The 25,066-nt window shown below is 34.8% G+C and overlaps 1 protein-coding gene across 5 annotated transcripts in view; it reads left to right on the plus strand.

Annotated features, from left to right (window-relative positions):
- The window catches only part of RALGAPA1 (Ral GTPase activating protein catalytic subunit alpha 1), a 246,382-nt gene that overhangs the window by 27,852 nt on the left and 193,464 nt on the right, over positions 1 to 25,066 (plus strand). For all 5 annotated transcript variants that reach the window (XM_081146267.1, XM_081146266.1, XM_081146269.1 and 2 more), the window contains exons 2-4: positions 16,293 to 16,403; positions 16,974 to 17,023; positions 20,252 to 20,309. In XM_081146267.1, the coding sequence (XP_081002393.1) occupies positions 16,293 to 16,403; positions 16,974 to 17,023; positions 20,252 to 20,309 (219 nt within the window). The remainder of the gene's footprint in view (positions 1 to 16,292; positions 16,404 to 16,973; positions 17,024 to 20,251; positions 20,310 to 25,066) is intronic.

Below are 25,066 nucleotides of genomic sequence, written 5' to 3' on the forward strand. Positions count from 1 at the left end.
AAACTGATGAATAAAATACTTTGTTCATCAGTTTATTAAGTTCTTTAGATTCCACATTTAAATGAGATCATATGATGTTTGTCTTTCTCTGCCTGGCGTATTTTGCTTAGCATAATATTCTACAGGTCCATCCATACTGTCCCAAAGGGTATAAGATCCTTCTTTATAGCTGCATAATATTCCATGGTGTAAATGTACTACAGCTTTTTTATCCACTCATCTACTGATGGACACTTGGGCTGTTTCCAGATCTTGGCTGTTGTAAATTTTGCTGCTGTGAACATAGGGGTGCATATATTCTTCCCGATCAGTGTTTCATGATTCTTAGGATATATTCCTAGAAGTGGGATCACTGGGTTAAAAGGCATTTCCAGTTTTAATTTTTTGAAAAACCTCCACACTGTTTTCCATAGTGGCTGCACCAGTCTGCATACCTTCCAGGAGGGTACCAGGGTTCCCCTTTCTCTACATCCTCGCCAATATGTGTCATTAGTTGATTTTTTTTAAAAATATATCTTTTATTGATTTCAGAGAGGAAGGGGGGGAGAGGGGGAGAGAGAGAGAGAGAGAGAGAGAGAGAGAGAAAGAAAGAAATGATGAGAGCGTTGTCATTGGTCGGCTTCCTCTAGCATGCACCCGACTGGGGATCGAGCCCGCAATCTGGGCATGTGCACTGTCCGGGAATCAAACCTCGATCTCCTGGATCCTAGGCCGATGCTCAACCACTGAGCCATGCCTGGCCAGGCTATTTGTTGATTTGTTGATGGTAGCTGTTCTGACAGGTTTGGAGTGATACCTCATTGTGGTTTTAATGTGTATATCTCTGATGATTAGTGACCTTGAGCATTTTTTCATCTCTCTCTTGGCCATCTGTATGTCCTCTTTGGAAAAGTGTCTATTCAGGTCCTTTGCCCATTTTTTAATTGAATTGTTTGTCTTCCTCTTGTTGAGTTACACTTTCTTACGATCCTTTTTATTTCAGTTGTTATATCGCCTCTTTCATTTCTAATTTTATTTATTTGGGTCCTCTCTCTGTTTCTTGGTGAGTCTGGATAAAGGTTCATCAATCTTATTTATCTTTTCAAAGAACTATCTCTTGGTTATATTGATCTTATTTATTTATTTATTTATTTTTAGTCTCTATGTCATTAGTTTCTGCTCTGATCTTTATTTCCTTCTTTCTACTTCCTTGGGTCTTTTCTTGCTGTTCTCTTTCTAATTCTTTTAGTTGTTGTGTTAGATGGTTTAGTAGAGCTTTTTCTTGTTTCTTGAGGTATGCTTGTACTGCTATGAACTTTCAGGACTTCTTTCACTGTGTTTCATAGATTTTGGGTGGTTGTCTGTTCATTTTCATTTTTTTCTAGGAAGTTTTTGATTTCTTCATCTTTTTGATAACCCATTCATTGTTTAATAACGTGGTATTTAGCCTCCATGTGGTTGAATATTTTTGAGTTGCTTTTATAGTGGCTGCTTTCTAGTTTCGTGCCATTGTGATCTGAGAAGATGCTTGATATATGATATATGATATGATATGATATGATTTCAGTCTTCTGAATTTGTAGAGACTTGCCTTGTGCCCTAACATGTGGTCTGTTTTTGAGAATATATCACATGCACTTGAGAAGAATGTGTATTCTGCTGCTTTGGGATGAAATGTTCTATGAATGTCAATTAAATCCATTAGATCTAGTGTATCATTTAAGGTCTTTGTTTCTCTGTTGATTTTTTTATCTTGATGATTTGTCCAGTGATGACAGTGGGGTGTTAAAGTCCCCCACTATGATTGTGTTGCTGTAAATATCCCCCTTAAAGTCCACCAAGAAATTTTTTATGTATTTAGGTGCTCCTATACTGTATGCATATATTTTTATAAGGGTTATTTCCTCCTGTTGGATTGATCCCTGTAGTATTAAGTAGTGACCTTCTTTGTCTTCTGTTACGATTTTATTTTGAAGTCTGTTTTGTCAGAAATAAGTATTGCTACTCCAGCTTTTTTTCGTTTCCATTTGCATGGAATATTTTTTTCCATACCTTTACTTTCAGCCTGTGTGAATCTTTTGCTCTCAGGTGAGTCTCTTATAGACAGCATATACATGGGTCCTGTTTTCTTATCCATTCAGCTACCCTATGTCTTTTGATCGGAACATTTATTCCATTTACATTTAAGGTTACTGTTGATATATACTTACTTAATGCCATTTTTCCCCTTTATGCTGATGTACCTTTCTCTCACTATTCCTTCTTTTTCTTAAAGCAGTTCTTTTAGCATTTCTTGCAATTCTGGTGTGGAGTTACTGAACTCCTTAGCTTTATTTTGTCTGGGAAGCTCTTTATTACACCTTCAATTTTGAATGGTAGCCTTACTAGATAAAGCAGTCTTGGTTGTAGGTTCTTGCTCACTGAAGCCCCAGATTGACCCAGCAGATTGATTTTCACTAGCTGCCTTTAAGAGTCTCTCTTTGTTTTGAATTTTTGGCATTTTAATTACCATGTGTCTGGGCATAGGCCTCTTTGGGTTCTTCTTGCTTGGGACTCTCTGCGCCTCCTGAACTTGTGTGACTTTTTCCTTCACCAGGTTAGGGAAGTTTTCTGCCATTATTTTTTGAAGCAGGTTCTCTAACCCTTGCTTACTTTCTACATCTTCTGCTTCTACTATGATACAAATATTTTGTTTCATGTTGTCCCACAGCTCCCTTAAACTGGCCTCTTGTTTTTTAATTGTTTTTTCTTTTGGGTTCTCTGAGTGATTTTTCCTACCCTGTCTTCTCATTTGCTGATCTGTTTCTCAGCTTCCCCTAATCTGCTCCTCATTTCTTCCAATGTTTTTTAATTTCTACTCTGTCATTCTTAATTTCCTTCATATTTTCCATATCTTTTCTCATGCTGTTGAGCATCCTTATGAACAGTATTCTGAACTGTATATTTTATACATTGCTTATCTCCATTTGATTTATCTCTTCTTCTAGAGATTTCTCTTGCTCATTCTGGCTGCCTAGTTGGGTTGTTTTTATGTATTAGGTGGATTTGCTACGACTCCCAGTGTTTTGGATGGTCTCTGGTGCAGGTCAGTGTCAGAGCTGTCTGTGACTGGCCTTGAGCACCCTGTTTGAAGTTTTCTGCACTCCACAGGTTATGGTTTTCTCTGCAGGGGCTGCAAGTGTTTGGACAGGACCAAGATGTTCACCAGGGTCTGCTTTTCCAAGCCCTGGGCCCAGAAGCAAATCAGGCAGACTCAAATCACCCAGAGGCTTTTTTCAGTCTCTTAATGAGCCTCAGGGTATAGAAAATCCACGGGGTTGGGGGACAGGTTTTCCAGCAGAGTGGGGCAATTGCTTCCCCCTCAGGCAAAAGCTGTTTGGACTGTAAATGTCTGCCTGAGAAAAGATGTCGTTCTGCAGTATGGGGGAATGATTTAGCCCAGCAGTCCAGATGGATGCTGTCTGAGCTCTACTTCCCCTAGCCAGCAATCCCAGACTCTCCTTACACAGCTCTAATCTACTCTGCCCTCTCTTTGCCAGATCCCAAGTTGAGTGGCTGCACTCAAAACTTTACCCATTGGCCCTTTAAGAGGATGCCTGCATTTCCAGCTGTCTCTCCCTGACATATAGAAACCCCACTGCTTTTCACAGCCAGATGTTACGTGGGCACCTTTCTCAGTTCTGGTGCTCTGGGCTGGGGAGCCCAATTTGGGGTTTAAACCCCAGAGTTCTCAGTGGGAACCCCCACAGCTGAGATATCCCTCCCGACCTCTGCTGCCTGTGGGAGCCCAACCATCCCTCTCACAACTCCGCACTTCCTACCAGTCTCTCCTTGGTCTCCACTTTAGGTCCTTGGGTATGAGGGTGTTCTCCAGCTTGTCTTCAGTTGCAGTTGATTATTCAGGATGGTTTTTCTATATTTTAGTTGTAATTCCAGTTTGGTCCTAGGAGTGTGTCAGTATAGCTACCACTCAATCTGCCGCCATCTTGGAATCTCCCCTGTGTATTTTTTAATAATTCTTTTAAAATACCATTCATTCAGAATGCATTTGATGAAAAACGGCCACAAGTTTATTTTATGGTCTGGCTTACTGCCTGAAATGTGACTGTTCTGGCGGTTTTCATTATGGACTCAGAAGAACAGATTTGAAGCCATTTAATAGCTTTGTGTGACCTGGGCATATTACCTAACTTCTCCCAGAAATAGTGTATACAGTTGAGATAATATACTTATTTCAAAAACATATTTCTAGAAAATAAGTAAGATCATGTATGTGTAACTGTAAAAGTTCAAACTACCAAATGCAAAAGTTAAGTAAGCATAATTATAACTGTTTGCCTTTGTTTATCCTTATGTCTCTATGTTTAGCTTATAAGATAATGTTTAATACAACATAGAATTGACTTTGGTCTTAAATTAGACATTGTATCTTTTTGTATATTAGATTCTCTTTTTAAACTATGTCTTCCCCTTTCCTCTGTGCCCACTGTGAAATCCTTGAAGGCAGGAGAATAATTTTTATTTTATTTTACTTCATGTTTATGGGTCTGAATGAGGCCTAAAAATAAGTACTTTAATATCTTGATTATTTTATTAATGCCTTCTTATGTTTTGTTTTTTAGTTCTAGGACTTATCTTGCTATCAGTTACAACTATAATTTTATCTCTGGAGCTATTCTGCAGTTATTTTGAAATATCTGTTACAACTATAATCATATCTCTGGCGCTAGTCTTCAGTTATTTTGAAATATCTGTTTTGAAATTTCTGAGATAAGTTACACATTTTAAACCGTTTTTTTTTCTTTGAAATTTTATTAGGTTTTTAATGTAGGTTCCAGTAGGACTTTTGTTATTTGTACCTTCTTTGCTTTTCATAGTGAAGGACTAACGAATAATACATTTTTGAAAGTTGAAATAAACACTTAAGCATTTATACAGAAGGATCCCTAGCTTTTATTTTGATGAATTAAAACAGGACAGTTACCAGTAAGTTATTTGACTTGCCTGATTGCTCCGCTGTTAAGTAAAAGAGTGACTTTGTCATTTTCATTAATGTTGATTCATTATATAAAAATTCAGTGTTGATGATTATTTTCCATGTTAATTTTTTCTAGTTGAAATTGCTTCCCATTAGTGTGGCACACTAAACTATATTTATGAAAGTATTAAGAAAATATGGTCATTTTTTTGGTTTTGTTTACATTCCTTTAATTTACTTCATAAATGTGTTCTGAGTGTTTTAAATCAGATTCTTTAGGTGTTTTTTTGTTATGAAGAATATATTTACATGTGTTGCAGTCTTCTGTGGACACAGATGGGAATAGGTTTAGATTATGAAAATATTCTGTAGATTACTGCATTTCCCAGAACGATACCAGTAACACTATTTTTGGAGTTTCATTTCCCCCCTCCTTGAGAAAACATAATGGAATGAAAATGAATGGAAATAGTCTTGAATGTCTATTAATGAAGTAGTTTTTTATATTATTAAAGGCATAACTCACACACAGTAAACTGCATATTTTTTAAATGTCTAATTTGTATTTTGCAGGGGCAGCATACACTTAAGTTTTGATTTTTTATGTAATCTGACAGTCTCTACCATCAATTTTATTTAATGTGATTATTGACATAGTTAGATTATAGTCTATCATCTACTCTTTGTTTTCTTTTTATCCCATTTGAGTGTTTCTCTTTTTCTGCCTTTTTTAGGCTTAATTAAATTTTCTGATTTTATATTGTCTCCTTTTTTGGCTTATTACCAATACAATTTTTTGTTGTATTTTAATAGTTGCTTTAATGTTTGTAGTATACTTCTTTAACATATCAAAGTCTACCTTCAAGTGGGATAACACTATTTCTCATATAGTATAAGAATGTTATAATATTGTGCTTCCATTTCTCCCCTCCTGACCTGTATGCTTTTGTTTTCATGCATTTTAGTTTTTTACACCTGTTATAAACCCCACGGTGCATTATTATTTTTGTTTATTGAACAGTTTTCTTTGGAAAAGTTTGAAATAATAAGAAAAAAAATATGCACTTAACCTTTTAACAGTTTTCAGTGCTCTTCATTCCTTTTGTAGATCCCCATATCATTTGATATAATTTCCTTCTGCCTGAAGGACTTTGTCATTTCTAGTAGTATACTAGTCTGCTGGTGATGAATTCTCAGCTTTTGTGTGTCTGAATATGCCTTTATTTTTCCTTTGTCTTTGAAAGAAATTTTACTGGATATAGAATTTCAGCTTGACATTCTTATCTTTTCAGTGCTTTAAAGATATTTTTGCTCTTTTTACTTGCTTTATTTTTGATGAAGGAAATCTGTTGTCATTTTTATCTTAGTTATTCTATTTGTAATGTATATCTTTTTTCCTTCTGGCTGCTTTTATTTTTTTTATTCCTCACCCAAGGATATATTTATTGATTTGAGAGAGAGAGAGAGAGAGAGAGAGAGAGAGAGAGAGAGAGAGACATCTGTGTGTGAGAGAAACATAGATCGGTTACCTCCTGTACTCTCCCTGACACCAGAATCAAACATGAAACCTTTTTTGGTGCATGGGGTGATGCTCCATCCAAGTGAGCTACCCGGCCAGGGCTCTTCTGGCTGCTTTTACGATTTTCTTTTTCTCACTGGTTTTGAGCTAATTAATAATAATGTGCCTTCTTGAGTTTTTCTTCAAATTTCTTGTTCTTGGGGTTTGTTGAGTTTCATGCATATGTGGGTTTGTGATTTTCATCAAGTTTGAAAATTATTTCTCCAAATACTTTTCTGCCCTTCTTTCTTGGTTGTTTCAGTTATTCATATGTTAGACTACTTGAAATTGTTTCATAGCTCACGTGCTTTTCAATTTTTTTGGATCACTTTTTCTCTTCTAGAGCATTAATTTGCTGTTAGTTTCATCCAGTTTAGTTTTCACATTACTCATTGTAGTTTTTATTTATAGAAGTACCTTCTATCCTCAACTTTTTGGATATATGGAATACAGTTAGAAAACTTTTTTAAAAATTGATTTTAGAGAGAGGGAGAGAGAAACACCGATGTGAGAGAGAAACATCAGTCAGTTGCCTCCTTTACGGACTCCAGCTGGGGACTGAACCCACAACTTAGAAATGTGCCCTGATGGGGAATTGAACCCACCATCTTTTGGTGTACAGGAAAATGTTCCAATCACCTGAGCCACACCAGCTAGGGCAGAATAACTATTTTAATGCCTTTTTGTGTTCATTCTAACATCTGTATTAATATTTAGTTTAAATCTGATTTATTGCTTATTCTCTTCATTATGAATTAGGTTTTCCCACTTTTTTGTATACCAGGTAATTTTCAATCACATACTGGACATTATGAATTTTACCTTGGTGGGTCCTGGATCTTTTATGTACCTATGAATTTTCTTGGAACTCTGTTCTAGGATATAGTCGAGTTATTTCCTTGGAAACAGTTTGATCCTTTGGTATCTTGCTTTTATAATATATTAGGTGTCTCTGGAGTATGTTCAATCCACAGCTAATTGCTTCATGAATTATGAGTTTTCTAGTCTGGCTTGTGGAATAGGCACTCTTACTGGCCTGTGTCAATACCTGGGACTGTTAGCTCTATTCCTTCTAGTGCTCCTTTTCTTATATGGGGCAGGGGGTGGCTTTAGTTACTCATTCTTTTTTTTTTGTTAATCCTCACCCAAGGACATTTTTCCCCATTGCTTTTCTGAGAGAGTAGGAGGGAGGGCAGGGGATGCGGAGTGGAAAGAGAAACATCAATGTGTTAGAGACACATTGACTGGTTGTCTCTCTGCACCCGCTCTGGCCAGGGGTGGGGAGCGAACCCACAACCTAGGTATGTGCCTTTGACCGGGAATCAAACCCACAACCCTTCTGTGCACAGGCCTATGTGCTAACCACTGAGCAACACTAGCCAAGGCTAGTTATTATTATTATTATTTTAAACATATATCTTTATTGATTTCAGAAAGAGGAAGGGAGAGGGAGAGAGATAGAAACATCAATGATGAGAGAGTTGTCATTGATCGGCTGCCTCCTGCATGCCCCCAACTGAGGATCGAGCCCGCAACCCAGGCATGTGCGCTGACTGAGAATCGAACCACGGTCTTCTAGATCCTAGGCCAAGGCTCAACCACTGAGCCACACCCGGCTGGGCTAGTTATTCATTCTTTATTTTATTTTTGTCAGAGTGCATGCTGTACATTGTTATTCTTGGTACTTTTTCTGTTTAGTTTGTGTCATTAGTTCAGTTTTTGTAAATACCTTATTTTTAAATGCAAACAAGATTTATTCTCTGTTGGCTTTAGTTTGATGTGTAAAGTACTAATTGTGTTGTTTAAATATTCTGTATATTTACTAGCTTTACCTCTGTTAGATATGAGACAGATGTGTTAAAAATCTACCACCGTATTAGTGGGTTTGTTTCTCCTTGGAAATCTCTTGGATTTTACTTTTTATAATTCAAAACTATTAATGCAGATTTGGAATGAAATCTTTTTAGTAAATAGAATCTTTTGTCCAAATACATTGACTCTCTTTAATTATAGTAATTCTTGCCTTAACATTTATTTTGCCTCTTACTGAGGAGTCATTGGTATTTTTGGTTAGTACCTAAATAGTATATTTTATTTCATTTCTTTAATTGTGTTGGATTAAAAAATGTTTTCTTAGTAAATATCTCATAGTTTGATTTTTGCGTTATTTTTAAATCTAATATGATTATAATTATCTTAACTAGAGCATTTTCTCCACTAACATTTCTTGTGTGATTACTGATGTATATACACTTATTTCTACCACTTTATTCACCTATTTTTGGTGCTTGTTTTACTCATTTCTGTTAGATTAATAAGCTTTTCTATATTTTTCTAATGGTTAGAAGCTACATATTTGGTTGTTATTTTTTTAGTGGTAACTCATAAAATTTTAATAGCTTAGTACTAAAGTATTTCTACCATCCTCTTAAAAAAATAACATCTTAAATAATCTCTCTAGCATTTCCGTTTTATCTTTGACATTATTGTCTACTATTTTACTTTATCCTTGTTAGTAGCCTTTTGCATTAGTTTAAAAAAAATTTTTTTTCAGTCAGTGCTCTTTATGCATACTCATACTGTAGATTTATCCATATGTTTCCCAGAGTCTTTGCTTATCTTTGGTCTTTGCTTCTTGCTCTCCCATATGAGTTTATTTCTCTCCTTTCAGAAACACATCTTTTGTAGTACTTGGAGTAAGGGTTGTTGAGTGTTAAACTCTAAGTATGTTTGTAAATACCTTGTTTTTATTTTTATGTTTGTTATTGAACAGTAGTTTAGCTGAGTATAGAATCTTAGAGTCGCAGTTATTTTCCCCTTAGTACTTTCAGTATGAAATTGCATTGTCTTTCTGCCTCTGTTGGTTTGATGGGAAGTCTGCTATTATTTTTGGTAATCCTATATAGGTAACTTTTGTTGGTTTTAATGTTTCCATTTTTTTGTTTTAGGATATGTCCATGTGTGGAATTGTGTTTTTCCTGCTTTGGACTCAATATGCTTTTTCAACCTGAAGATTTATTTATATATTTCACCAATTTCAGATAGTTCTCATACAGTATATTTTGGAATTTGGCTTACATTTTCTCTTTGTTCCTGGTCGCCTATTATTTTCACTTTGTATTTTCCATCTTGTTATTCCTCTATGTTACATTCTAATAAAAGCTTTGGTTCTTTTCCCAGTTTACTATTTCTGTGTTTCCTTCCTTTGTCCTTTCTTCTCCCTTTCCTGTGTGTACCGTCTTCTTTAAAGCCTGATGGTGTATTATTTATAGTTTATCCAGCCTATTTGTTTGTTTTTACTACTCTCCTTTCTCTTTACTACTCTCCTCTCGTCTCCTCCTTTCTCCTTCTCTTCTACTTTTCTCTTTCCCTTATTCCTTATTTGTGCTTGACTCCATATTCTGTTTTATGTCACATTGCTGCTCCCCCTTCCTCACTCCACCCTCCCCTCCTCACTTCTTTCTTATTCCCCCTTCCTCCATATTGGCCCTTCATCCTTTCCCCACTTTCTCCATCTCACATTCTTACCATCCTTCCTTCCCACAGGCCCTTTCTCCCTTCATCTGACTTCTTCCTTTTCTCCTTTATTTTTTCATCACTTCCAATCTTTTTCCCCTTTCTTTTTTGGACCTTGTATTATTTATTTTTAGCCAGCATTTCTGTGTTTGCAATAAGAGGGTATTTTGTGTTAGGACATTCCACCATGTTGTTGGCACCATCCTCAATATTGATTATTTTAAGACAACAATTTTCATTGTTTATAGAAGCAGATTACTTGTGATACACCTCACAGGTTGGTGTATTATGATGCCATCATTTGAGAAAAAATTCTAAATGGTGATTTTAAAAAATTTGCTGTGGTTTATAGATGAAGGATGCTGATGATATGGAAAATTTGTTGAGTTTTTGGTCTACCAGCCTGGCTTATGTGTAACTTTTATTGGAAAGTAGTAAGTGTCAAATTTAAAGTAAGAAAACTGGTTTTTGAAGTTAAAATTTTTAATTATATATTTGTTACTGGACTCAAATATCTTCAATATGTAGTAGGAAAAAATATAGTATACTTAGGTTCTTAAAGCTTATTCATAAAAAGATCCTAAAGAGACATCTCCTAAAGATGAAATTTCATTTATGGAAACTCAATGAAGTCTAGAACTATTTTGCTACTTAAAACTAGTATTTCTAAAGGCCTACAAAGCATACCTAAACCTGATTCAGTTGTTAAAATCTCAGAAACCTCAGCCTGAATTTGTGACTCAAATATTTATTTGATTTCTTTCAAGAAATACTAATTTTCAAACAGTGCAAAACAAACAGGCATTTCTGAAAATAGGGGAGAATTTTGAACCTTCAAACTCTTTAAGTGTCAACCATCACTTTATCACTATGCAAAGCATTCTGCCTAAATTAAACTTTTGAGAGATTAAAGAAGCTAAGGCATGCTTTCTGTTCGCCAACAGCAACCATTGTCTTTAAGAAGATAATATTAGCTAATGTGACATAATTGGGAACATACTGACCAGAAATAATGGAACCATTCACAGAAAGTGGGTTACAGAAGACCATTTTGGAAAGGATGAGACTTAGTGTTGGGGTTTAAAATTGGTAGTTTTGACACTGAAACTCTCTCAGGACCAAACTGGAATTACAACTAAAATATAGAAAAACCACCCTGAATAATCAACTGAAGACTAGCTGGAGAGAACCCTTATAACCAAGGACCCAAAGTGAAGATGGCATAGAGACTGGTAGGAAGTGCACATGTGTAAGAGAGCTGGCTGGGCTCCCACAAGTAGCAGCGGAAGGTCAGGAGGGCTATCTCAGCTGTGGGGGGGTTCCCACTGAGGACTCTGGGGCCTAAACCTCAAGCTGGGCTTCCCAGCCCAGAGCACTAGAACTGAGAAAGGTGCCCATATAACATCTGGCTGTGAAAAGCAGCAGAGTTTCTGTCTGCCAGGGAGAGATGGCTAGAAATGAAGACACCCTTTTAAAGGGCCAACACACAAAGTTTCCTGTGCAGCCAATCACCTTGGGCTCCAGTGGAGAGAGGGCAGAGTGGACTAGTGCTGTGTGAGGAGAATACAGGCATGCGGGCTCTGGAGATAGAGCTCAAAAGGCATCCATCTGAATTCCTGTGCTGAGTCATTCCCCTTTATGGCAGAGGAATTACCATCCTAGCAGATATAGCCTGGGGATGGAAGCAGACCTTTACCATCCTAGCAGATATAGCCTGGGGAGCGAAGCAGTTGCCCCACCCTGTTGAAAAACCTCTCCCCCACCTTGTGGAGTTTATGCCTTGTTCTGGTCTGCAGCCTGAGGCTCATTAAGAGACTGTAAGTAACAATCAGCCTCTGGGTGCTTTGAGTCTTTGCCTGATCTGCTTCTGGGCCCAGGGCTTGGAAACGCAGACCTTGGTGCACATCTTGGCTCTTTCCAAAATGCACCCAGCCTCAGCAAACAGAGAGACAAACTTTGGGTTGCAGAAAGCTTCAAACAGGGTTCTCAAGGTCAGTTACAAACAGTGCCTGACATTGACCTGCACCAGAGACCATCCAAAACACTGGGAATCCTAGCAAATCTACCTAATACATAAAAACAACCCAAACAGGCAGCCAGAACGGGGAGACAAAAAAACAAGCCCCAAATGACAAAACAAGAGAAGTCTCCAGAAGAAATAAATCAAATGGAGATAAGCAATTTGTCAGATACAGAGTTCAGAATACTGATCATAAGGATGTTCATCAGCATGAGAAAAGATATGGAAACTATGAAGGAAATTAAGAATGACAGAGTAGAAATTAAAAAACATTGGAAGGAATGAGCAGCAGGTCAGGGGAAGCTGAGGAACAGATTAGCGAATTAGAAGACAGGGTAGCAAAAATCACTCAGTCAGAGATGCAAAAAGAAAAACCATTATAATACACGAGAACAGCTTAAGGGAGCTGTGGGACAACATGAAATGTAATAATGTTCGCATCATCGGAGTTCCAGAAGGTCTAGAAAGTAAGCAAGGATCAGAGAACCTGCTTCAAAAAATAAGGGCAGAAAACTTCCCTAACCTGGTGAGGGAAAAAGTCACACAAGTTCAGGAGGCCCAGAGAGTCCTAAGCAAGAAGAACACAAAAAGACCCACACCCAGACACATCATAATTAAAATGCCAAAAATTCAAGACAGAGAATCTTAAAGGCAGCAAGAGAAAAACATTCTCTTACCTGCAGTGGAACTCGCGTAAGGCTGTCAGCTGATTATTCATCAGAAGCTTTACAGGCCAGAAGGGAATGGCATGAAGTATTCAAGGCAACGAAAAGGAAGGATCTGAAACCAAGACTACTCTATTCCAGCAAGGCTGTCAATCAAAATAGATGGTGAAATAGTTTCCCAGACTAAAAAGGGCTAAAGGAGTTTATCACCACCAAACCAGCATTGCAGAAAATGCTAAAGGGACTGCTGTAATAAGTAGAAATAGAGAGTGAAACATAGGCATAAAGAATTAAAATGGCATCTAGCCAGTATGGCTCAGTGGTTGAACATTGACCTGTGATCCAGGAGATAGCGGTTCGATTTCCAGTCAGGGCTCATGCCCAGGTTGTGGGCTCAATCCCTAGCAAGGGGGTGCAGCAGGCAGCCGATCAATGACTCTCTGGTCATTGATGTTTCTCTCTCTCTCTTCTCCCTTTCCCTCTCTGGATTCAATAAAGATATATTTAAATATATATATAAAATACAGAATTAAAATGGCAATAGATAACTACCTTTCGATGATAACCTTTAATGTAAGTGGGTTAAATGTTTCAACCAAAAGACATAGGGTAGCTGAATGGATAAGATAACAAGACCCAAGTATGTGCTGTCTACAAGAGAGCCACTTCAGAACAGAAGACACACAGTCTGGAAAAAAAACAACTTCTGGGGGACTTTAAGGGAGACATTGACAGCAATACAGTCATAGTAAGAGACTTTAACACTCCACTGACTTTACTGAATAGATAGTCCAGACAAAAAATCAACAAGGAAACAGTGACTCTAAATGACAAACTAGATCAGATGAGTTTAATTGATATTTACAGAACATTTCACCCCAAAGCTGTAGAATATACATTCTTCTCAAGTGCACATGGGTCATTCTCAAAGATAGACCACATGTTAGGATGCAAAACAAGTCTCTACAAGCTCAAGAAGACTGAAATCATATCAAGCATCTTTTCTGACATTTATATCGTGGAATATTATGCAGCTCTAAAACAGATAGATCCCCTGCTCTTTGAGACAGCATGGTGAGACCTAGAGAGTATATTATGCTAAGCAAAATAAATGAAAGAAAGACAGATACCACATGATCTTACTCATGTATGGAATCTAATGAACTAAATAAACTGATGAACAAAATAGATCTAGAGACATAGAAGCATAGAACAGACACGAATCTCAGAGGAAAGGCAGAGGTGGGTGGGGAGAGATTAACCTAAGCCCTATGTGCATGTATACATAACCCATGGTCACTGACAATAGTAGGGTGAAGGCCTGGAGGTGGGGGGGGGGGTGCAGGTTGGAGGGGATCAATGGGGGGGGAAGGACATCTGTAATACTTTCAAGAATAAAGATAAAGCATAAAAAGATAAAAAATAAATAAAATTTGTAGTTTTTTTATAGTCTCCTAATTTTTTCCTTTTCATTTTCCTTTCTTTGTTAGTGTTTTATAGAGAGTTGTTTTTAAATAAGTGAAATCCTCTTACCATTTTTTTTTCATATTTTTTGTGTTCCTTTCCCTAACACATAAATTTTGTGTATTGATCAAAATATTTTACAAGAATCTTTATTTGCTAACTAGCTTATTACAGATACATATCAACAAAACCACTTAGCCTAATTTTGATGCAGTAGTTTTTATTAGCATATATGTAGTTTCCAGGCTTTGTTAATTTGCTATATGGAAGGAAATTGAGATAGACTATTTTGTACCCTAAATTATGTTGCAAAATCTTGCATTGATTGTCTGCTTTTGTTTTGTTTAATTTTTTTATTTTGCTTTGTTATTGTTCTCATTTGTTTCTCTCCCTTAGTACATTAGTTATGTTTGAAACATGAATTTTAGGAAATTTAAAGATAATTATATCAGCCTATTTCATTCTAACTCCATAGTTCTTTGTTACTTTAAACTACTCTGTTTCAAAAATAGAATACTTTTCCTGTTTGTCTTAGTTGTGGTGTTTTTATTTTGATAGCCTAACAGCATGTTTAGTGTGTGATGACTATTATTCTTATGTTGTTATAGGCAGATAATAGATAAATTCCTTATGTTCTTTCACTATTTTTCTTATAAATGTATTACCAGAAGGTCAAAAACATAGAGGTCACTAGATCAAGGCTCTATGGGGTTCAGATCCCTGACTCTGCTTCTCACTAGCTAAATTATTTAACTCTGTGCCTGTTTTCTCATCTATAAAGCAGATTTCTGTAACACACTTAGAAGAATGTCTAGCATATAGGAAACATTCAGTTTGTGTTATTCTTTTCTCTTTTTCCCCTAGTTTTGTGAAAAGTCACACAGGTAGTGTGACAGAAAGGAGTGGAATCTGGGTATTTTAAATCTAGTCAGGATGAAGTAATGCTATTTTTCCTGTCAGTAGGTTATGCAGCCTTTTTAAGGTAAAAATTTCTAAGCTACAAAATGAATATAATAAAATTATAATAATTTATTTTATTAATAAAACACACTGAGTACATATGTGCTCAGCTCTGTGCTAGGTTTTGGCAATACTAAAATAGGCACAGTTTCTAGTTTATTTATTTAATTTATTTTAATCCTCACCTGAAGATATTTTTTCCATTGCTTTTCAGAGAGCATGGAAGAGAGAGAGGGAGGAGGGAGAAGGGGGGGGAGAGGGAGAGAGATCAGTGTGAGAGAGATACATTGATTGGTTGCACACATCTCGACTGGGATGGGGATCGAGTCTGCAGTCAAGGTACGTGCCCTTGGCGGCAATGGAACCAGGACCCTCCAGTCCGCGGGCCAGTGCTTTAACTGAGCAAAACCAGCTAGGGCAGTTTCTATTTTAAAGATGCTATAGACTAGTCCTAGGAAAAAAGATGAGAACACTTGAAATATTGTTATTTCTATAAGAGAGAAATGTAGGGAATCCAAGAGAATAGAGAAGAGAGTACATCTATCCCTTCCTTTGGCAGAGAGTAGAGCAAAACAGTAGACAATAATTAATAACAATACAAGAACGAACTTTCACATACAACTGTAAGCCTACTTTTTCCCACCCTTGTTTGTTTAGTTTTGTGTGCCCTGGACTACACTGACAGTTCTTTTAGAGCACTGTTACCTGTATTTGATCTTTGTAATCCTTAAAGTGCTTATTTATAAAGCCTGTTGTTAGGTACTTATTTATTGAATACATGTATTTTAGATATGATTTTACACATGGAAATACTGATTTTAAACTGAGGGAGAAGTTAGAGGCATATCTGTGAATTGAAAATAGAACTTTTTTTGGTTTGGTTAATGATTTTGAACAAGTCTCTCTGAGACATTGTTTTCTTTTAGGAAACAGATTATGATGACTAGATCAGTTTATAAAATTAAAGCTAAAATCTTTAAAAACTAAAGCTGTGAGGACAAGGATATAGATAAATACATGTCTCAAATATTTTAATAGAATACAATTTTAGAAGCAGTTCTTTGACTTTTTTTGTCACTATCATATCTGCTGAACGTAATTTAACATATGTGTAAATAGTAATCACTAAAACAGTTTTCATTTATTTTTCAGAGAATGCAGAGTCTATCGATCTTAAACAGTTTTTTGACCAGCATTTTTCACATATCTATTATGTGTTCTTTGAGAATTTTGTGACTATTGAAGCTAGTCTTAAACAGAAAGGTAAGATGTTTAAAATTGATTCTGGTTTATGTTGATGTTTCAAATAATTGTCATATACTTTCGCTTAAAAATAGACTCTTGAACATTGGCATTTTAGTATTATTTCACTATTTTTTTTTGGCAGACAGCTTTTAATACCCCTTGCACAACTATGGTAACGTGCAAGGTTAGTAGTACTATTCTTTTTACTTTGAGAAGGCTTAGGAGTTTTGCTTTTTTCCTGGTATTATTTACTTGTTTCCTCACCTTCTTTTCTCTGCCCTAGAGGCATGTATCAGGTTTTAGCAGTCATTTTCATATTTTCATTTTCAGAGTTCATTTAAACTTTTCTACAATATATTATGATTTGTTTTTAGACATAAATATATAGAATCTAAATTTAATTGTTGAAAAAGAGTAGAGAGAGATGCTGTTACACTGTGTTCACATTGAAAGAATATATTTTAAACATTTTATTAAAAAGTCACTGAGAAAAAACTTTAGTGCAATAAATATTTTAGGCTATGTAAGTGGTTGTTAACACTGAAGATAAAATTATGTTTAAAATATTTTTCTGTAAAAATGTTTTAGGTCACAAGTCTCAAAGGGAGGAATTGGATGCTATACTTTTTATTTTTGAGGTAAGAACTGCTAGTCTAACTTACTTTTTTCCAAAAATAGTTCCTGGAACATTCAAAGGAATATATTGAATTATAAAATATGTAATAAAACACTGTGAATCTGCCGTGCTTTTTAAAAATTGATTCATGTTTTTTAACTTGAAAATATACCTGACTTAATTATTTTTTGAGGTACATGTATTATTTTTTAGGTATAGGTAAATTTGATCTTAGAAAAGTGCTACTGTATATAATGTGTTTGCAAACAATGAAAAATTTAATTTGAGGGAGGTTTACACAAATGGAGATTTTTTTTAAATACATTTTTATTGATATTAGAGGGAGAGGGAGAGAGAGTGAGCAAAACATCGATCAGCTGCCTCCTGCATGCCCCCCTATCGGGGTATTGAGTCCACAACCCAGGTATGTGCCCTGACCAGGAACTGAACCAGCAGTTCTTTCGTGTACAGGACAGTGCTCAACCAACTGAACCACACCTGCCAGGGCTTTTATTAAATTCCAAAATATTCTTAACTGGTAGGATAACTTTATGGAACTGTTATATCTGAGGAATTTATAGTTTCTGCTTTAACTGCTTTTCATTGTAAACTTGTATAAAATAGTTTTAAATATTTTATAAATTGTATTGTTGTTCTACATTACTTTGTATTGGTGGGACAAGTCTTTATTGCTAAGTAGACAAAAGGAAACAACAACAATTGATACTTTGCTAAAATTTGTGTTTTATTTTTACCACATCAGTAAAAATTAGGGTACCCCCATGTGCCTGCTTTTAAAACAACTCCTTGTTCTTCATTCTGTCTTTGAAATCATACAATGATAGGAGTTTTCTGATCTTTATCCAGAATTTAGAGATCTGGAGAAAGACAGGATATTAGACCTTGTGACTTGAAAGGACTAGTAAAGAATTTGGAAATCACTCTCTAAAGATTGAGCTGTTGTGTGTGCAGTGAATTAAAGATAATTCATTATTTTGTATTTTGATATAGTTTAGAAGAATTTGAGCAATCTGATTGATATCTCTCTTAGCTGTTGATTTATATTGATTTAGTCACAGCTAGAAAAAGAAAGTTGGTTTTTTTTTTCCAGAGTTCCAGATGGAAGTAACTGTGGTGTTGGTACTTGTCCTGCATTTAATTTCATTAGTCATTAACCCTGAGGAATTTGCTCATATTTACCTCCTCAAGTGTTTGCATGAATTGTTTACAAGGCAAATATTAAAACAGATGTTTTGGAAAAGAATAAACATAGCCACAGAGAAAGCAAGATGATAATTGCTAGAAAGTGTTCCTTCAGACATTCCTGCTTTATATTCAGGAAACAATATAACGGAATGGTTGATACGTTAATAGAAGCTCTTTCAGGGTATTCTTTCTATTAAAAAATAAGATTTATTTTTCTAGATGAAATATACAGGGTGTCCCAAAAATTGAATATACATTCTAACAGCTGATAGCTCAGTTTTAAAAATGAAATGTATTTTAATAAACATTGCTTTTATAATTATTTGAAGTGTGTGTGTACATTTTTTGGGGACACTCTATATACTGATTAGTTGTTATTTGAACAGTAATGTTTGTCTTTAATGGATCACTAAATTTTATTAGGGAAAAAAGATATCAGATACAGGGTTTTTGTCTTTTGGGGAAAAAATAACTTGTGTGCTGATATTTTCTACTTATAATGGAGACAATAAATATTATATCTTTAGAGACTAATGATGATTTTTTTTTTTAAATGAAGAAATCATTAAGTGATCTCTTCTTTCTGGAATAAAAAGCTTCATTACGTCATATTGATAATATAGTATAAGATTTCTATTTTCTGTGCAGTTAAGAGTAGACACAATTTTATTCATTTTTATATTAACCACATAAAAGCATGTAGACATGTTTATTTACATTTTATAAGGGGTTAAATTATAATTTCATAGTCATAATTTAGGAATACTTTTGAGTAGTCACAAACTCGTCTTTTCAGCTTTCTATAATTTTATCTCTTTCCACACCAAAATAAATATAATTATACAATTGTTGACAACTATGGGAGAAATATGAAAAGGGCAAAGGTAAAGAAGTTTATATATCTCATGCAAGACCAGCACTGATATGTGAAGAACTTTGTAATTTCTTCATCATCCTCTTGTATGAGATGGACTAAAGAAGGCCATATTAGAGAAGCATAAAACATGCATACTGTCCTTTGAGCAGAATAGTATAAAAGCACAAATTTTAGAAATATGCATATCAAGGTTAGAATCTCTGTTCTTTTATTTTCTAACTCAAGCATATTACTTAACCCATTTTCTCATTTGTCAAATGAGATTAATAAACTCTCTTCTTAGGATGGTTGCAGGGATTAATAAGATACCATTATATAAAGTGTCTAGTTTAATATTTAGCCTTTATGAACATCCATTTAATGGTGTTTCTAAATAACAATAGTAAGAGCAGCAATAACATCAGATACAGATGTCATTCAGTAAGTGAAATACTAAGAGCTTAGTTTAGCAGCATAGTACACAAAGCAGCTGTGGATCTAGAATAATCCACACATATGCAATAGGCAGAATTTTGAAAATATTATATGTAAAAAGTGTTTATTTCCAGTTAATAGAAACCTGTATATACTAGGTTAACTATATAGGTCTCCTGAATTAAAAATTTTTTTGCTCCATCCTATAGTTATCATAACATATAAGTGCCTTTGGGTTCACTTGAATTAACCCAGTACAAATATTTCATTGGATTTTTGTGAAATAAAAATATTTCCTCATGATTTATCAAAACAGGAGAATTACTTGAAAGAAAATGTCACAAATCTTAATAGCTGAAAGAATTTAAAACATCAGTAATATCCACCATGCAGAAATTCTAAGAATAGTAAATAAGCATTTTGAAATATATTAGAGTTAGAATTTAATTACTGTGGAGAAATATACCTACTTTCCACATCATTGTAAAAGTTAAATTTCATTAATTTACTGTTTTAAGCCTTTGTTAGTATAGTTTGTTGTTTTGAGGGGTTTTCAACTGTTTGATTATATGTCAGTGTGGAAATTGTGGCAGTATTTTCAGCTTAGCTCAAAGACTAACTTGTTATTTGTAATATAATCTTTTACATAAGAAAGTCTTAAAGCTTTAGTGTAAGCTCTTTAATTGCACAGAATGTTGATTCATTCCTTGCTTTTCATTTTTTTGTTGTTGTTTTATTTGTATTGATTTTTAGAAAATTTTACAACTTCTTCCAGAAAGAATTCATCAGCGATGGCAGTTTCATAGTATTGGTAAGTAATTTAAATGTGTATTTCACATTGAAATAAATAATAATATAAGAAAATGCTCTTCAGTGGGTTGGTCATTATTTGAAATGAATTCATAGTTTATGCTTTAGTAAAAACAAAATAATACAGGACTAGACTTACTGGGAATATAAGATAAAAACATAGATGAAGGATTTCCTGTCAAAATGGTACATTAAACTTCTTTGTTTCACTTGTTTTTGTACTCTGAATACATTGGCAATGATGGTAATATTATAAAACCAAAAAAATAAATGCAAGCTCAGCATCAGAATAAATATCTTTGTGAATCAGGAGTGGAAAAGTAATACAAAGTGCCAAGTAAAGCAGAAACAATGGGCTCCAGGTTTGGAAGCAAGCAGTGTCAGCTGGTAGTTTGTCCCACACAAAAAGGGGGAGAACTAGAGTTAAGCTTACTGCTTGAAGGGTCAAAATAGAGCTTTTCAGATTATGAAACAAAGCTGAAAAGAAAAAGCAGGGCTGGGGGGGAGGGGACCCTGCTGTGGAGAACAAGCAGGCAGGAGGTGACAGACTTTCTGTTACCAGGTACTAAACCAAGATGCTTGCTGACTTTGAGTTTGGTTCTGTAACAATTGCAGTATCACCACAGTGCTCTCAAGGTGTCATAATAAGACATTTCCCCCCTTTATCTTCTAAAGGACTTTGCAGGTAGGCAATTGCTGGCTTTGGTTCACTGTCTCAATGATGTCAGGACGGACTGCTAGCGATTCTCATGACCCTTCTCTCATGGGGAATATATGGACAGCCACCAGATCTACATTGTTCAAGTAGAATGTTATAACCCTTATGTTCATTTGTAAAAAATTGTGTTTGTTTCTCTTAAAAATAAGTCATAGATTTATTTAAGTCCTACATTTCTTAATCAGTTATAGCAAATGAAACCTCTGAGACTTTGAAATTGTAGGCCATCCCAATCAGCAATTCCAGGAAAAAAGAACTCTGGACATACAGAAGGGGTATTGATACAGGGGCTAAAAGTCCAAAATAGTAAAGCCTTACAATAAACTTTTTAGAAAAAAGTTTGAGACTAAAAATGATTTACCCATAATTTATAAAGAATTCTTACAACTCAATAATAAGACAGGTCAAATTTTTAAAATAGGCAAAATACTTGAATAGGCATTACACTGAAGAAGACATTCAGTTGCTAATAAGGTGCTCAATAGAATAGTGAAATCCTCTTTGGTATTTCATAATCATAAAAATATCCTTAAAGGTTGTTTGTGAAGCAACTTTTTGAGACATCTGAACTTCAGAAGTTTACTGTCTCTCCTGAGGAATGTAGCCTTAGATCCCCATAGGACCTTTAGGCTGTCTAGTTATCATGATTAATAATATTCCAATAAATGTCTAACTGGAGAATAAACATATGTGGCTATTTTTCTTTGTCACTCAGAAGAATCCAAAAACTCTTGTTTCTTTTTTGTCTTATATATAAAGGAAAATATATCAGGTACTCTAGTTGATTTTCATTCCGTTGAAAATACTTTCTAAGATCCCTTTTGGTTTCTTTCACCCATATGGCTTACTTAAGGTGCTTTTCCTTTTTAACTTTTCAAATATTTGATGTTACTACAGATGTTTTTCCTCTGTGATTTCTAACTTCTTTGTGGTTAAAGAATACACTTTATATAATACTGATGCTTTAAAATTTTTTGAGATATTTTGTGGCTCAGAATATGTAGTCTCTCCTGGAGAATGTTGCATTGTGTTTGGGAATGTGTATTCTGTAGTCATTTAAAATGTTACATCAGTGTATGGCAGTGGTATGATTATTGAAGACTAAGAAAGGACTTGAGTAAATGGAATCTTATGCAATATTCATGGATGATGGCCTGGATAGTGTAAAGATAGCAATTCTCATTCAGAATTCCTGTAGAGATTTTTAAATGTAGTCTGAGAAGTTTATCCTAAAATTCATGTGGAAAATTAAAGTCAAAGCAACTTAGAATAGCAAATAGGAGAAGGATGGTGTTGTTGGATATTTCTGTATCCAATAACAAGATGTATTATAAAGTTCTAATTAAGACACTATCATTGGTGTAGGGATGGACAAGTAGACAAATGGTAAAGGACATTGAGTCCCACCAAAGACCTAGGCTTATATATGGAAACTTGAAATATGATTGCCATAGCATTTCATTTCATTATAAACCCTGAAAGAATTAGTACTGTAATTGGTTATCCATCTGGAGGGAAAAAAATTCCATTGCCATACACAGAAATAAATTTTAGGACCTAAATTTGAAAAGAACACTTTAATACTTTTTTTTTTAATCTTTATTGTTGAGAGTATTACAAATGTCTCTTCTTTTCCCCCCAATCTGTTCCATGTTCCTATACCACTGGTTCTATTTTATTCGTCAGTTTATTTTGTTCATTGGATTCCACATATAAGTGAGATCATGTGATATTTGTCTTTCTCTGGTTGGCTTATTTCATTTAACACAGTAATCTCCAGGTCCATACATGCTGTAGCAAAGGGTAATGGATCTTTTTTGCACCTGCATAATATTCCATGGTGTAAATGTGCCACAGCTTTTTTATCCACTCATCTACTGATGGGCACTTGGGCTGTTTCCAGATCTTAGCTATTATAAACAACACTGCTATGAACATAGGGGTGCATATATTCTGTCTGGTTGGTGTTTCAGGATTCTTAGGTTATATCCCTAGAAGTGGGATCACTGGGTCAAATGGCAGTTCCATTTTTAATTTTTTGAAGAGACTTTTTGGTTTATCTTTATAACTTTAAGGTGGGTGGTGTTTAATTAGACACAGTAAGTACATGTAAAAAGAAAAATATGTTGGCCCTAGCCAGTTTGGGCTCAGTGGTTAGAGCATCAGCCCAAAGACTGAAGTGTCCCGAGTTCAATTCCAGTCAAGGGCACATACCTCGGTTGCAGGCTTTATCCCTGGCCAGGTCAGCGTGCATGGGGGAAGCAACCAATTGATGTATCTCTTGCACATCGATGTTTCTCTCTCTCTCTCCCCCTCCCTTCCTGCACTCTCTCTGAAAAGCAATGGGAAAAATATCCTTGGGTAAGAATTAAAAAATAAACAAAAAAACTATGTTGAACTGACTATATTGAGATGTAAAACTTTTGTACATCAGAAGGTACCACTCCCTCAGTCAAAAACATGGCTGAGTTATTTGGGAGAATATATTTCCAATTCCTAGAATTGATATAGAATTAGTAGTCAATATGTGTAAGGAGCTCTCGTGTTAAACAAAACAAAATAACCCAACTGAAAAATATGCAAAGGATGTTTCAGGCCATTTGCAGAAAGTTGAATGGCCAAATGAAAAGATGCTCAATGTCACTAGGAGACATCCAATGAAAATATTGTTAAGATATTTAACACTCATCAGACTGGTGGTAATAGAACATTTGCCAGTTTTTTGTGTTGCCAAGAATGTGTTACCACGGCACTCTCAGACACTGCTAGTAGGACTGCTAATTTTCACAACTACTTTGGGAAGAATTTTTCAGTATTTAGTAAAGTTGAAAGTGAGTAGTTTTGTTTCTATTTATATATCCTGGAGAAACTCAGGCATACAGGAAGCAAGAACAAGAACATTTACTATAATATTCTTGGGAATGGCAAAATTTTTAAAGCCAAAATGTCTTAACATTAAGAAGATGAATGGTATATTCATACAATGGAATAGAATAATACAGCAGTTAAAATGAATTAACTAGAGCTACATACATCAATATAAATTTCAGAAGGTAATGTTGGATGTGAAAAGCAACTTACAGAATGACTTGTTTTGTATGATACCATATATATAAAATTTTGTTTTGTTTTTACTATTAATTAAACCTCGAACTTACTCAGATTTGATTAGTTTTCCACTTATGTTCTTCTTTTATGTTCTTTTTCTGTTCCAGGATCCAATACATGATACCACACTGCATTAATAGATTTTTATGAGAGCTGATGACTGGGGTTTACATAGTATTGCTTTAAGAATTTGCTCAAACATAAGGAAGGGAATTGCAGATAAATCAACACAGTTTGTTGAAACATTGAACATTATTTTTGTATGACAAATGAAACTCAAACCAAATAAAGTCACAGGCTTGATCATTTATATAATAATGTTACTAGAAAGAATAAAAAATGCAGGATTAGAACAAATAGCTATGGAATAAATTCTTGTTACTGGTATAAGTTTTTAAACAGATAAAACAATTCTATATATTTTATGGATTTATAAATAACTAGTGATAATATGAAATATTTTTGGAAATAATTAATACCAAAATCTGGATAATGGTTCCTCTTGGAAAATGATTCAGGATGGGTTCACAGGAGTCTTCAATAACGTTAGGTAAAGCATTATAGATAATGTGAGTAAGTTAAAGTTTGAAATTATAAGAAATATGGGACTGTGTTTACATTTGTTCAGACAAATGGTGGCCCTCTGGATGTTTGTTAATGTTATTTCAGTATTTTGTTGTAGTTTTGAAACATTGTGTAATTTAAAAGAAAAAATAAGGTTTTGAATATTTTGAAAAAACTTACTCAAGGGAAATATTTGTTAGAAAATATTAGAGTTGTAGGTGCTTATGCGCTTAACTAAATGGTAATTTTCTGTAGTGGTTTTTTATTTGAATTAGTAATAGAGAAATATTTAATTATATTCTCAGTCTAAATAAGAGATATACATAGACTGTTGTTTTAAATACAATTTTGGGGTTTGGAGTTTGTTT

Source organism: Miniopterus schreibersii (assembly GCF_964146895.1).
Source record: "Miniopterus schreibersii genome assembly, chromosome: 1".
Lineage (NCBI taxonomy): Eukaryota > Metazoa > Chordata > Mammalia > Chiroptera > Miniopteridae > Miniopterus > Miniopterus schreibersii.